The 13655-nt window shown below is 41.7% G+C and overlaps 1 protein-coding gene across 1 annotated transcript in view; it reads right to left on the bottom strand.

The window, feature by feature from the left end:
• Nucleotides 1-4061: 4061 nt before the first annotated feature.
• Nucleotides 4062-13655, bottom strand: part of LOC141172635 (myelin protein zero-like protein 2) — a 50128-nt gene continuing 40534 nt past the window's right edge. The window contains exons 3-6 of the mRNA XM_073657055.1: nt 12739-12949; nt 11011-11152; nt 8128-8199; nt 4062-6915 (exon numbers count right to left, since the gene is read on the bottom strand). Coding sequence (XP_073513156.1) covers nt 8151-8199; nt 11011-11152; nt 12739-12949 — 402 coding nt within the window. The 3' untranslated portion in view covers nt 4062-6915; nt 8128-8150. The remainder of the gene's footprint in view (nt 6916-8127; nt 8200-11010; nt 11153-12738; nt 12950-13655) is intronic.

Raw genomic sequence — 13655 nt, 5'->3', positions numbered from 1 at the left:
GGGAGCCAAAACCAGGTGAGGAACAGAGAAAAGGTATAATAGAAGCAAGTCACCAATTCTGCATTTATCACCCACTCCTGGTTTTGGCTCCAACTCCTGAGAAAAAATACTGACCAAATACTGATACTTGGGCCGTGGCCTTAGACATATTTCTGAACTTTATTTTTTATTTTATTTTTTTATTATTGCAAAGTTTTTTTGCACAATTCCACTTCTGTAGGTTCGTGGAATAAAAAATTAAAAAAATATATAAAAAATCTCGGCCAACAAATGTTATCAAACTCCATTTTTTGCAAATAATGGCAACGTTGCCCTTTGCAAAACTTACTTAAAAAATAGCGCAGGTGATAAATGCTCTCCCACCTCCGTGGTTTTATTGGTGGGATTTAACCTGGTGAAGATGCTCCGTTATAAAAAGAAACCAGGAGCCTGCCAGATTGAATTGAAAAGTATGGGTTCATATTTGTGTTAGTTTTTCTGCTTTCTTGCTCCATTATTGAACCCTGAAAAAAATTAATTAATGGATGTGCCAGATCCATCACACAATGGACGCCAACAGACCTTGACATTCACATATCCTGGTTAAGGTTAAGTTCGATTATTGGGAGCAAATTTTTCTGCAGCTTTTCTGAAGCAAATTCCGCACATACTACATGCAGATTTGACACTTTGTATTGCAAAGAGTGAAGTCCATATGAAGACTTGACACACTGGGGATTTAAAAATCTGGACCTGATGTCAATTTCTGTGCAGAAATTTTCAGCAACGTGTGGATGAGATTTGTTGCAATGATATCAGTTTAGCTGGTACTGTATTTTCTGCACACAAATCTGTGCTGAAAATCAGAACCAAATACACATGAACATAACCTGAAGGTAAATGCAAATGGTGCAGATTGGCGTGCTGAAAATCCAGAACATGATACAGTACCAGCTAAGTAACATTTAAAAATAATCTTATATTTCTTTGAGTGTAAATTGATCTACGGGGCGGAATTTTTAGATCTGCAGTGTTGTCAAATCCAGAATTAAAAATCTGCAGAAAGAATTATCTTTCCAATGTATAGAGTGAAACCCAGAACATAATCCAAATCACATGCGGGTTTCGCTGAGGTGTCTGTCCCTCTGTAAAGAGTCTTCATGTCTGTGTCAAGTGTGACTTGCTGACACGTGTTCCATTATATCCTTCTATTATTTGTGTCTTAAAACCATCAGGTGTCACATATTGAGGTGACTTCTCCCTCTCCACCCTGGAGCAAACAGGTTCTTCAAGTTTCTGCCATGAAATGTGAGCAGGAAAATAAAGACAGGATGCAATGGAAAAAATAATTACCTGCAGTGATGACATCACGTACATGTGACCACTGCAGCCAATCAATGAGCAAAGTACCATACATGCTAACATCACAAGTGATTGGCTGCAGAGGTCCTTCTTTCCACCAGGCTACATAAATTAAAAAGGTATTTCCAGTATTTTTTTTTCTAATTCTTCATACTTGCCTATTGTAAAAATATTAAAATAAGTTTGTCTCACCTAATGCTACCTCTTCGCCACTGGTTCCGGTCTTTGTCGACAGGCTGCAGCGGTGATCTCACAACTACAAGTGACTACTGCAGCCAATCACTGGGCTCATCGGTGACATACTCAGCATGAGACCGCCAAGTATTTAAACACAAATGAGCGTTCTCACGAGCAAACGTTCTCACTTACCACTGCGGCCAGTGAATGGCTGCAGGGGTCATATCACTGTCGCTGCAAGAAGACGAACCAAAGACATTGCTGGTGAGTATTCTTTAGGATTTGTTTGTTTTTTTTGCACACGGTTTAAAGGGGTATTCCGGCTTTGCATTGGAAGGGTAGCCGGGCTAGTGACATCAAGTCTACTGATACATCCCATAAGTGGAAGCGAGCAGAGCCGGAATACCGCGCCACTTGCCATAAATATTTTTTTTACCTGGTGCAAATGCCACTTTTCTCCTGAATGTGGCGCTGTTCTCCTTTTGTTCCTGTTCCTCTCCATTCCTGAGATATGACCCCTTCTTCCCAGTATGTAAATCTGGTCTTTTTAACAAAGGGGGCATCATCCTCAAATCTTCTATGGGAGTCTAATTGAAAACCACACCCCCTTGGCTAAATATAATAGATTTAAAAACAGGGAATACAGGGCCATATCTCAGTAATTCCAGAAGACACGTGGAATCATGGGGGCTAGGAGTAACTGGAAACTCAGGACAGATAGAAGGGAAGCCAGCAGGGATGGATGCAAGTTGAAACACAGCAGTACAGATAATGGAGCAACCCAATCAATTAACACTAGAGTCTCAATCCCAAGACACAGGTCTTATATATGTCTAGAGAGATGATGTCAACTGATCAACTCTGGCCAACCTGCAAAACCCAATGTGGAGCCCAACGGAGGGCAACGGACAGAGGGGAAGGGAGCGGAGCCCAGTATACCCGGGTCAGGTGTATAATATGTGCTTTGGTTTACTCTACAGCCAAGGGCAAAGAGGACTATGCATGGAGTGGTGGTCGAGCATGTGCAGTGGAGCTAACAGAGACCCCAGACAGCTGTACTCAACTATTGCCATCAGTCTTATAGAGCATTCCTTATACACTCTCATTCATCATTTTGGACCCACTAACAGATATATTGCCAGAATCCCCCTTAAAAAGGGAATGTGTCATCAGAAAATGACCTATTGTTTTAATCAGGTTTTATGTTAAATATTTTTTTTTTTTACTTTTTGGATTTTTTTTTTTCATATCACCATCTGAAGTAAAAAATAAAAATTATCTTTATAGGGTGTAATTATATTCCTTCTTTTCCCTCCTCCTTCCAATTTCCTTCCCAACTCTCTTTCCCTACAGGATTATTTTGTGTATGTTGTTTGTATAATGTTTGTTTTACCCTTGAACATTTTGAAATCCCAATAAATAATATTGAAACAGAAAAAATAAAAATGAGAAATCTTGCAATTTTCACATTGACCACTGGGGCTTTTCTTACACTCTAATTTCCTGTCTTTTTAGGAAATTCACATGTACATTAGCCACAATGATCAGACATCTCATGCGAGTGAGCAAAGGTCATGGGTGCGGAGTCACCTGTGATAACGCCTATTCTGGTTGGTGGATCCTGTGTTATCAGTAGGGATGAACGGACCCATGGATGTTCGGGTTCCATCAAACTTTGGTCCAAAGTTTGGTTCGGGTACCAGAACTCCACCCGAACTTGAACCCAATAGAAGTCAATGGGGACCCGAACTTTGGTCTATCTCTCTCAACAATAAAACAGACTTCCGGGAGAAGTCTGTGTTCAGTACAAACCCCGAACTTAACTTGAGATGAGCGAAACTGAACTGCAATCAGCTGTGTATAAAAAGTGTTACCTGTCATTAAAATCCTGTCTGTGATGATAATGAACCTGCTGAAAACTCTTTCTGAAAGGACAGGAAGTATCAGTCTAAAATATCCCAAACTGCCAGTGTGAAAAGTGCAAGATTACCAATTTTGTTTTTAATAAAAATCGTGATATGAAAATGAAATTAAAATTTTTTTAAAAAAATGTACAAAAATGTAACACAAAAAAAATGTGATTCATATTCTGACGACACATTCCCTATAATCCACACATATAGCAGATGTCAAATTCTTGTCTGGAGCCCGGTTTTTGTAGACTTGAGACACAATTACGGTTAAGCTATGTTCACACATGTTGGGTTTTTCAGCGTTTTTTGCTGCAGATTTTTATGCAAAAATGCACAAAAATTTGCATCAGCGATTTTTCAGCGTTTTTGATGGTAAAATAAAATGGGGTTCTTTTTTTTCACAGAACTTTATGTACATGCATAAATAGAGAGAGAAGGACAGTGAAAAAAAATGCTGAAAAAAACGCATCAAAACCTGCATTTTTGACACAGCTGATTTCCTGCCAGAGATTAGGTTTTGCTTCAGATTTGTGATACTGAAAAACCCAACATGTGTGAACATAGCCTTATAGCCAATTTTTAAGTAGTTTAGCAGCTTTTAATAGGTCACTAAAACACTTTATATCCACCTTGATTTCATATACACACTTTAATATAAAAAAAAAAAACAGGATAACAAATTCTGTATATATACACATTTCACTAGATACATAGATATAAAACAATGTAATACAGTATATTCAGTCTATATGTATGGTAACAATATTACATGGAAAGTCGTCCAGAATACAGATAAGAAAGCAATGCTTTATTCTTATATAAAGGAAAAATGCTGGAACTAGGAAGATCCATAGTGGTCATCAATCTAACACTGCGAATACCTGTATGTTACCAGTATATTAACTTGACTAGCTTGTTTAATGAATGATTACTTTATACCCTTTTCTGGAAATTGTGAATCAAGTGTAATAGCACTACTCATTAGCAATCCTTCACAGGGGCGGCCTACCGGAGGATTCTCCTGCTCTGCTGTGGGCCAGTCCGAACCTGCTACAGAACAGCACAGCTCCGTGCTGTAGATCAGCTCATATTCTCTTCAATACGAGCTGATCTGCAGTACCTGACAGCGGCCACTAAACAGTGTACAGATTCGTTATCTATCAGGTATCATTTGATTGGTGGGGGGTGCCAAGTGTCGGGACCCCCACTGATCTTATAAAAGTAGTACACAGCCCCTTTAGTTAAAAAAGTTCTACCATTTCATTGTTGCTTGTTCCATGCATCTAGAATTAGACAGAATTTTTACTCCACTAGGGTTGTGGAGGACAATTGCACAAAAATTTTGCAGCGTGAAAAAGTTGCAAATGATGAATTAGTCTAAAAAATCTGGACAAGCAAAAAAGAAGAAAAACACAGACAAAACCAAGTAAGGGTATGTGCACAAAACATCTTTTTTATGCTTTCGAAGCCTACCCAAAAAAACACTAAAAAATTGCTAAAAAGAACGAACACATACACAAGCGGTTAAAAGAAGTGACCTGACTAGAGATGAGAGAACCCAAACTTAAAAGTTCGGGTTCGTAGCGAACATTTCGTGCACAGTGCTAAACTCCGAACACGGAAGTCAATTTTAATGTTCGGAGTTCCAGGGAGGAGGGAAGAGAGAGAGAGAATTTTCCAGTTCCAAAGTTCGGGTCCTCATTGTTTTCAATGGGGTTCAGGTTCAAGTTCGGGTACAGTTCTGGTATCCAAACCAAACTTTGGACTAAAGTTTGGGTCGAGCACCAGAACCCGAACTTCCACGGGTTCGTTCATCCCTAGACCTGACCATTCTTCAGCCAGCTTCCATTTGGAAGCCCCTCACTATGTTATACATAGCCATAAAATTTAAAAAAAAATCGTAGACGGCAAAGCTGCCACAAAAGACCGGATTAACGGCAAAAAAGACGGTTCTGAAAAAACACCGCCAGCGTTTTCCTGAAGCGTCTTCTGCTTTAAAAACACGACGGGTGTGACGGTCTCTAAAAGACGTTGTGTGCACATTCCCTAAGCAGAACGTAAAAAAAGGTGCAAAGTAAATAATAAGGTGCAAATAAAAAGGTTATTGTTTGCACCTTTTTTTTCTGGAGTCAAAATGGTTCTTAGACAGGGATGGATCGAGACCCAAGTGTTTCAACTATGTTTTTTTCTTTTTAACAATATAAAATCTTGCACACATACACTTACTAATTTACTATTTTACATCTCACAAAACAAACACCAGTTTATGGGGGAAGTTTTGTGCCGCAAAATAAAAGTAAAATCCCTGTAACAGTTATCAATGTGACTAAAGGCAGTGTGATCGGGATAGCAGCAGAGCGGTAAACTCTATGAAGAACTTGAATCAAGAAAGTTGGAAAATGAAAGCACATGAGGGTAAGTATGTGCGGGTGCGGAATTCAGTTATTGTTCTTGGAAATATTTATATTAAATCATACACAATTGGATATTATAAAATACAAAGCTCCTCATGGGAGTGTTCTTTTAAGAGAAATATGCCATGCATAAAGACTATAATTCATCAAAGCTCTTTTTCCAGTTTTCTGGTGTAAAAACACTTAAATTGTTGCAACATTTTTTGCATAATTCATAATTTAGTCCCAGCTTGATCTCCCGACTTTTTGAAAAGTAGGTGCAGCTTAGCCGATAGGGAGCGCAGCTGATAAATTTATTATAATTTATGCCAAAAAGATGGAGAAAATAATGGCAGAAATATACTAAAGTGACTAACTGGAGTTAATTACTTGCGGTGGTGCACGGCAACTGAAAGTTGCGCCAAATTCATTAAAGAGGAGCACGCATTTTGATGAACCGGAGCCAAAGCGTTTTATGATTTTTACACTTTTTGTGCATACCTGGACTGTTTTTGAAAAGGCGCAATGCCAAGACGCGTCCATTTTTTTTTATATGTATGGATGCCAGTCATCATTTTGCATAGAAAAATAAACGTGTAACAGAATGCAGAGCCATTAAATCTGGCACAGTCATAAACAGTTTGTAAACTCATTCATCCGTCTATATTTCCTGCAATGTGTCGCACTGTCAGCACAAGCATAAGCTCTGCCTATTTATAAAGTGTTTGACATTCATAGTCAATGTCCTATTCCGGTAAACCACACACACATTTACACCGCCATATTTCAAGTCTGTCATTCTGTCCATATTTTGAAGGGCAAAACACCCCTGGAGAGAAAAGAAGAGGTCCTCCGAGAAATGTCTTTTCCTCTTTTTTTTACTTGGATGAGTTTCCAGTTTTTTGGAAGAGTATATGGAGTGGAAGAATGCAAAGTCCATAAGATGCAGCAGGACGTTAGAAGAAGCCTCCATTCTCCGACTGTTAACACGTTCATCATCTGCTCGTCATGAAAGCTTCTTTAGGTAATGAGTCTGACATCACAGATGTAATAGACTGTAGGGCAGGATAATCTAAATTTTCTCAAATGACCTGTGTAAGACAGAAGAACAGTGAGAAAATAATTAGAACTTATGCTAATTTGGTTCACATGGCATCTGCTGGTTGGTTCACATGCACAAAGCTGGCGATCATCTGCAGAAAGTTTTGCTGGCAAACATGTATATTATTAAAATACTCCTGTTTGTATTGAATGGTTATAAAATGCTACAAACAATAAATGTAAGAATATTTTTAAAGGCTATGGCCATGACTTGTTTTTCGGTGGGGGTTTGACCATTTGGCAATGATTGCTCCTTTTATTTGATAGAAAGTTACATTGTTTCAAAAATAACTTGCATAGTACAATACACACCCTGGACCTTGCTGTTCACCCCCTGGACCCGGCTGTCCAACCCCCTGGACCCGGCTGTCCAACCCCCTCCCTGGACCCGGCTGTTCACCTCCTGGACCTTGCTGTCCACCCCCTGGACCTTGCTATTCACCCCCCTGGACCCTGCTGTTCACCCTCTGGACCCTGCTGTCCAACCCCCCCCCTCTAGACCCGGCTGTCCAACCCCCTGGATCCTGCTGTTCACCTCCTGGACCTTGCTGTCCACCCCCTGGACCTTGCTATTCCCCCCCCCTGGACCCTGCTGTTCACCCTCTGGACCCTGCTGTCCACCCCCCTGGACCTGGCTGTCCACCACCCTGGAGCTTGCTATTCACCCCCCTGGACCTTGCTGTCCACCCCCTGGACCTTGCTATTCACCCCCCTGGACCCTGCTGTTCACCCCCTGGACCCTGCTGTCCACCCCCCTGGACCCTGCTGTCCACCCCCCTGGATCCTGCTGTCTGGACCCTGCTGTCCACACCCCTGGACCTTGCTATACACCCCCCTGGACCCTGCTGTTCACCCTTTGGACCCTGCTGTCCACCCCCTTGGACCCAGCTGTTCACCATCTGGACCCTGCTGTCCACCCCCCTGGACCCGGCTGTCCACCACCCTGGAGCTTCTATTCACCCCCCTGGACCTTGCTGTTCACCCTCTGATCCTAGAAGCCCAGTGGGGGCTGATGGCAGAAATACCCATATTGTATTGGGAAAAAGTTGGTCCTGTAGGTTTATTTTACATCATTTTAGCTTTGTGTTTATTTGGAGTTTTGTGTTTTACTTTTGTGTTTATTCGGGTTTTGGGTCAGAATTTATAAATGGTATAATTCAGTTACATGTACTTCGCTATTTCTTTAGTTTACAGCCACTGACCTTTATGGTGGCTTCTCCAGGAATCACGCATTTACAGACGAATCATGCAATTTGTCATTTAACTTCTCACTACTAAGGAGGAAAAGGAATTGATAAATTAGTAACATATTTCAATCTCTTGCCAGAATATTGACTTAAGCTATGCAAATAAGCTCTCCTCCAGCCAAAAGAAAACTGCCTCTCTAGCGCCCCCTTTTGGAGATAGTTATCCTATAGTGAGCCATGCAACATGACTAAGCATGTCATTACCGGATCTCTTTCCCTCCTAATAGAAGAGATTACAATAAAAGCAGGAGATTTGAGAATTGTTATGTAAAGCGTAACAATCGGGTTTTTTTTAAACAAAAAAAATTTCCCATAAATCAATAGTACACATGAAAATAAGAAATTTTGTAATATGTTATCAGAAAAATCTGCTTCTTTCTCCTCCTTTACTAAATTTTCATTCCCAATTGATGGGTAAAATGTGTCTTCAGTGAAAACAGATTTTCCCATTACTGAGATGATAGCTGGTGCTTATAAAGTTCTATGGTGAACTGTAAGGCTGTGTTCCCACTATGAGTTTTTTAAGCGTTTCCGCAGTGGCAATTCCGCTGCAGAAACGCTTAAAAAACGCTTGATAGAGGGTCTGCCATGTTCCCCAATGATAATCCACATGTGGAAATTTCCGCTGCGGATTATCATTGCTGAAAAATCCGCAGCACTACCAATTATTTTGCGGAACCGCTGCGTTTTCGCTGCCATTGACTTGCATTGGAACGCATGGAATCTGCATCACTGCATCTGTACATGCGGATATCATGCGTTTCAATGTGCGGATGGTACCCGGGTGTGGAGGACAGGAGACTCTCCTCCGAACCCGGGTACCATAGAACCTGTAAAAAAAAGAATAAAATAAAAAATAGATATTATACTTACCTTCTGATGTCCCCCGGTGTCCTTGTCTCGGCTTGCCGGCAGCTCGCGGTAGACTAAATGGACCTGCGGTGACGTCATTTAGTCATGTGACGGGTCACGCAACCGCTGACATTGGCAGGTCCTTTAATCTACCGCGAGCTGCCGGCAAGCCAAGACAAGGACACCGGGGGCCATCAGAAGGTAAGTATAATATTTATTTTTTTACCATTCTTTCAGTCACACTATATAAATCCATGCTGGTTGCACAGTCACACTATATAAATCCATGCTGGTTGCACAGTCACACTATATAAATCCATGCTGGTTGCACAGTCACACTATATAAATCCATGCTGGTTGCACAGTCACACTATATAAATCCATGCTGGTTGCACAGTCACACTATATAAATCCATGCTGGTTGCACAGTCACACTATATAAATCCATGCTGGTTGCACAGTCACACTATATAAATCCATGTCGGTTGCACAGTCACACTATATAAATCCATGCCGGTTGCACAGTCACACTATATAAATCCATGCCGGTTGCACAGTCACACTATATAAATCCATGCCGGTTGCATGGATTTATATAGTGTGAACAAGTTGTCAAGCACTTTCCAAGTGATGCTAAAATCGCTTGGAAAAGCGCTTGTCAATCCGCATGTGGAAATGCATGTGAAGAACGCTTCACATCCGCATGTCCCTGGCAGGAAAAACGCATGTACAATCCGCATGTACAATCCGCATGTACAATCCGCATGCGTTTTTTCTGCCAGGGAGATGCAGAAATGCTCAGGAAAAATCCGAAGCATTTCTGCATCGTGGGCACATAGCCTAAGGCTATGTGCCCACGATGCAGAAATGAAGCAGAAAATTTCTGCAGCATTTCTGCATCTCCCTGGCAGAAAAAACGCATGCGGATTGTACATGCGGATTGTACATGCAGATTGTGCATGCGTTTTTCCTGCAGAATACATGCGGATCCACATGCGGGTTCACATGCGTTTCCGCATGCAGATTGACAAGCACTTTCCAGGCGATAGCATCACTTGGAAAGTGCTTGACAACTAGGTCACCCTGTATAAATCCATGCAAACAGCATAGATTTATATAGTGTGACCGTAAAAATAAAACAAATAAAGCTATACTCACCCCCGAGGCCCCGGCGTGGCTGCAGCGCTCGTTCCTGTCTGGTTCCCGGCTGCCGGCATATCGCGAGACAGAGCGGTGAAGGGCCTGCGGTCACATGACTGTGACGTCACCGAAGGTCCTTCAGCGCTGCTGGCATTCAGAGAGAAGACGCCGGACAAGTGAGTATAAACTTTATTTGTTATTTTATTCTTTTTTTACAGGTACAATGGTACCCAGGTCTGGATGAGAGTCTCCACTCCTCCAGAACTGGGTACCATCCGCACATAGAGACGCATAGAAGCCGCTTGTACAAATGTACAGTCGCGGTTTCTGTGCGCTTCCGCAAAATTAAATGACATGCTGCGGATTTTTGTACGTAGCATAAACGCTGCGGAAAAATCCGCAGCATGTGCATAGAACATGCAGAATCCCCTTGGGGACCATGGGGTGCAGATTACCTAGCGCTTCACAAGCGTTTCCGCTGCAGAAATTCCGCAGCATAAACGCTTGAAAAACGCTACGTGGGCACACAGCCTAAGTGTAGTTTCAGGAGAACTTGCAGCAGAATGTCTGTGTGTTCCACTAGCTCCTCCCCCTCAGTCTGTGTGTTCCACTAGCTCCTCCCCCTCAGTCTGTGTGTTCCACTAGCTCCTCCCCCTCCCAACTCCATAGAATTTTGTAAGCAACAACTGTCATCTCCTATCTCAGTAATGGGAAAATCTGTTTTCACTGATTACAGATTTTACCCCTGAATTGAGAATGATTGATCAGTCCAGGAGGAGAAAGAAGCAGATTATTCTGATAATATTTAGTCTTACACTCTCTTAATAAACCATCAGCGAAGCTTACCATTCCATCACGGCTACAGCGGTGCTGTGAGTCCTCTGCTTACGATAATAGCGAAAAAATACCACGGCTATTACTATTAGTATTATCACCACGCTGCCAACCCCAATGATCAGCGCCAGCAACATGATCTCTGAGAACTTCACTGTGAAGACATAGAGGGCAATGGCTGGTTACTGAGGGGCTGAAACAAACGTACAAGAGTTCAAAGAATAACACACAAAGATAGTATTGTTACACAGAGAACAAAATAGTCTGCGGAACTGGACTGATACAATGTATCCCTACTGTGAAAACTATAGCAGACTTGGAACAGGCTCCAGGTTTAATCAGAGGGACTGGTCACACTTCTGACCTGTCCATTGTAAAAAATACATAAAAAAAAAAATATTCTGAAGCATCTTAGAACTTTGCATTGTTCTGTTCCTCTATTATTTTTTTGGGAAATGTATGTATATATGAATAAATTGACCGGACCCCCTAACACTGACCAATCAGCAGACCGTGGAGGGACTCCTTATCCACGGAGAGAACAATCGAGCCCAGTTGTCAATATTTATGCAATTCTAAGAGGATCAATTCAACACAAAAGTGTTAAGAAGTAATGCTTCAGAATTCATTTACATGGGAATACCAGTATCTACCACAACAGACAGGTCAGGGGAGCAATTTGATAGTTTAGTAAATCGGTAACAAGTAACCCCATACAAAACTTAGAAAAGTCTGATAAGTTATAAAATGAATAAAAATGTATTTGATTAAAAAAAGAAAAGTCTGATAAAAATCTGTCATCAGCACTAGGCTAGAAATGGGTCACACAAGCTTATATTCTCTCATCCGGGAAAATTGGCCCATTATGCTGATGACACTCTGATCAGAGTCTGATAATAGTGTGATCCGATTCTCTCGGATGAGGAGAAGATGGAAAAAATAATGTCTCCATCTTCTCCATTCTGTCAATTGGACTGCACTCAGATGTCATCCAAGTGCAGTCCGATGTTTCCACCGACTCATTGACTTGCATGGCTGAGTGCAATCCGAATATCAGATCAAAATCTGGCATGCAGTGATTTTTACTTTGGACCGGCGGTGTCCTAAGAAAATATTGGACATGACCCCATAGGGTAAGATCGGATCGCATTCGGACCAATGTTTTGTCGGATCGCACTCGGACAGAAAATGCGCTCGTCTGCACCTGCTCTTACTTGCAGGATTTACCAATGTTTTTTGTGAATAATAAAATAGCACAATTGCTTTCTTTTCCATTCTCCCTAAAAGTGATAAATACAATTTAATCACAAAATTCTATATACCCCAAAAATTGCCATTAAAACATACAATTTCCCTCTAAAAAAACCCAAGCCATAATACAGCTATTCCAAAAAGTTATAGCTCTTGAAATGTGACTTAAAAAATAAAATCTAAAATTTGCCTGATCCAAAAAGGAGTATTTCAGGACTGAGATAATGGCGATATATCCTCAATATCACATCAGCTGGGCCCCTGGCACCCAACAGCCCATCCCTCACTAATAAGTAGATACCTGGTGTAGTGCCTGCTGGATATACACAGTATATACAAAAATCAGCCTAGCTCAGCCCACTTGGCTATTTCCATGGCCAGCGTGCAAACAGAGATATTTTAGCAATAATAGATTAATATGGGAATAACCCTTTAATATCTAAAACATTTGTGGTAAAATCACAAGTAGGAGTGTTAATGACTACTTGCCTTGGTCGACAACGCTCACCGTAATCTCCCCCATCTCTCCATGAGCATCTGGCGGATTCTTAACTTGGCACAGGTAGGTCCCATTATCTGTTTGCTGAATGTTCATGATAATGATAGACCCATCGCCGCGGTTAGTGTTCCCATCCCACACTGCGCGATTTAGGAAACGGCCTTTTTTCGGAGGATATGGCTCCCTGTAGAAGTAGAAAACCTAACAGAGCAAGAAAGGATTGAATAAAAATTAGTCCATTGTGTAGTATCTTGTGATGCACCATGGACTATCCCCCGAAGGCAGATTAGAAAAGGATTGGGCAGTTTGTTTTCAACATGCCCAATCATTTTCTTCTTAGAAAAGTAGCTGGTAGCAGCTTGCTCTCCTTTTCTCCACTTAAAACACATACACGTTATTGGGGGCTAGGAGGAGTAGCATTCGGCTGACACCTGTCTGTATGGCCAACTTAAAGCCCATCTGAGGGGCTCCTATGGGGTCACTGGGTGTCCCAGTGATGATGATGACAGTTAATGACTTGCTAAATTAGGACAACCCATTTTTAAAGGAGACCTGTCACTAGGTCAAAAGTGGCCAGTTTTTGTTTTTATTTTATTCCCACTACTCCCTTGAATATTCCACTTTTCTATTTTTTAAAATCCACCATACTGTTCCAATGATGTGGACCTTTTCATTTAGGACACATTTTTACAGTGTTTCCCGAAGGGGGTGTGGCTCACATGATCCTCAGGGGCGTGGCTCACATGATCCTCAGGGGCGTGACTCACAGGATCATCGGGGCATGGCTCACAGGATCATCGGGGCATGGTTCACAGGATCATCGGGGCATGGTTCACAGGATCATCGGGGCGTGGTTCACAGGATCCTCAGGGGCGTGGTTCACAGGATCCTCAGGGGCATGACTCAC

The sequence above is a fragment of the Phyllobates terribilis genome, unplaced genomic scaffold (genome assembly GCF_046119375.1).
Source record: "Phyllobates terribilis strain yellow unplaced genomic scaffold, ASM4611937v1 Scaffold_12__6_contigs__length_324123572, whole genome shotgun sequence".
Lineage (NCBI taxonomy): Eukaryota > Metazoa > Chordata > Amphibia > Anura > Dendrobatidae > Phyllobates > Phyllobates terribilis.
This window is presented reverse-complemented; position numbering and strand designations above follow the sequence as displayed.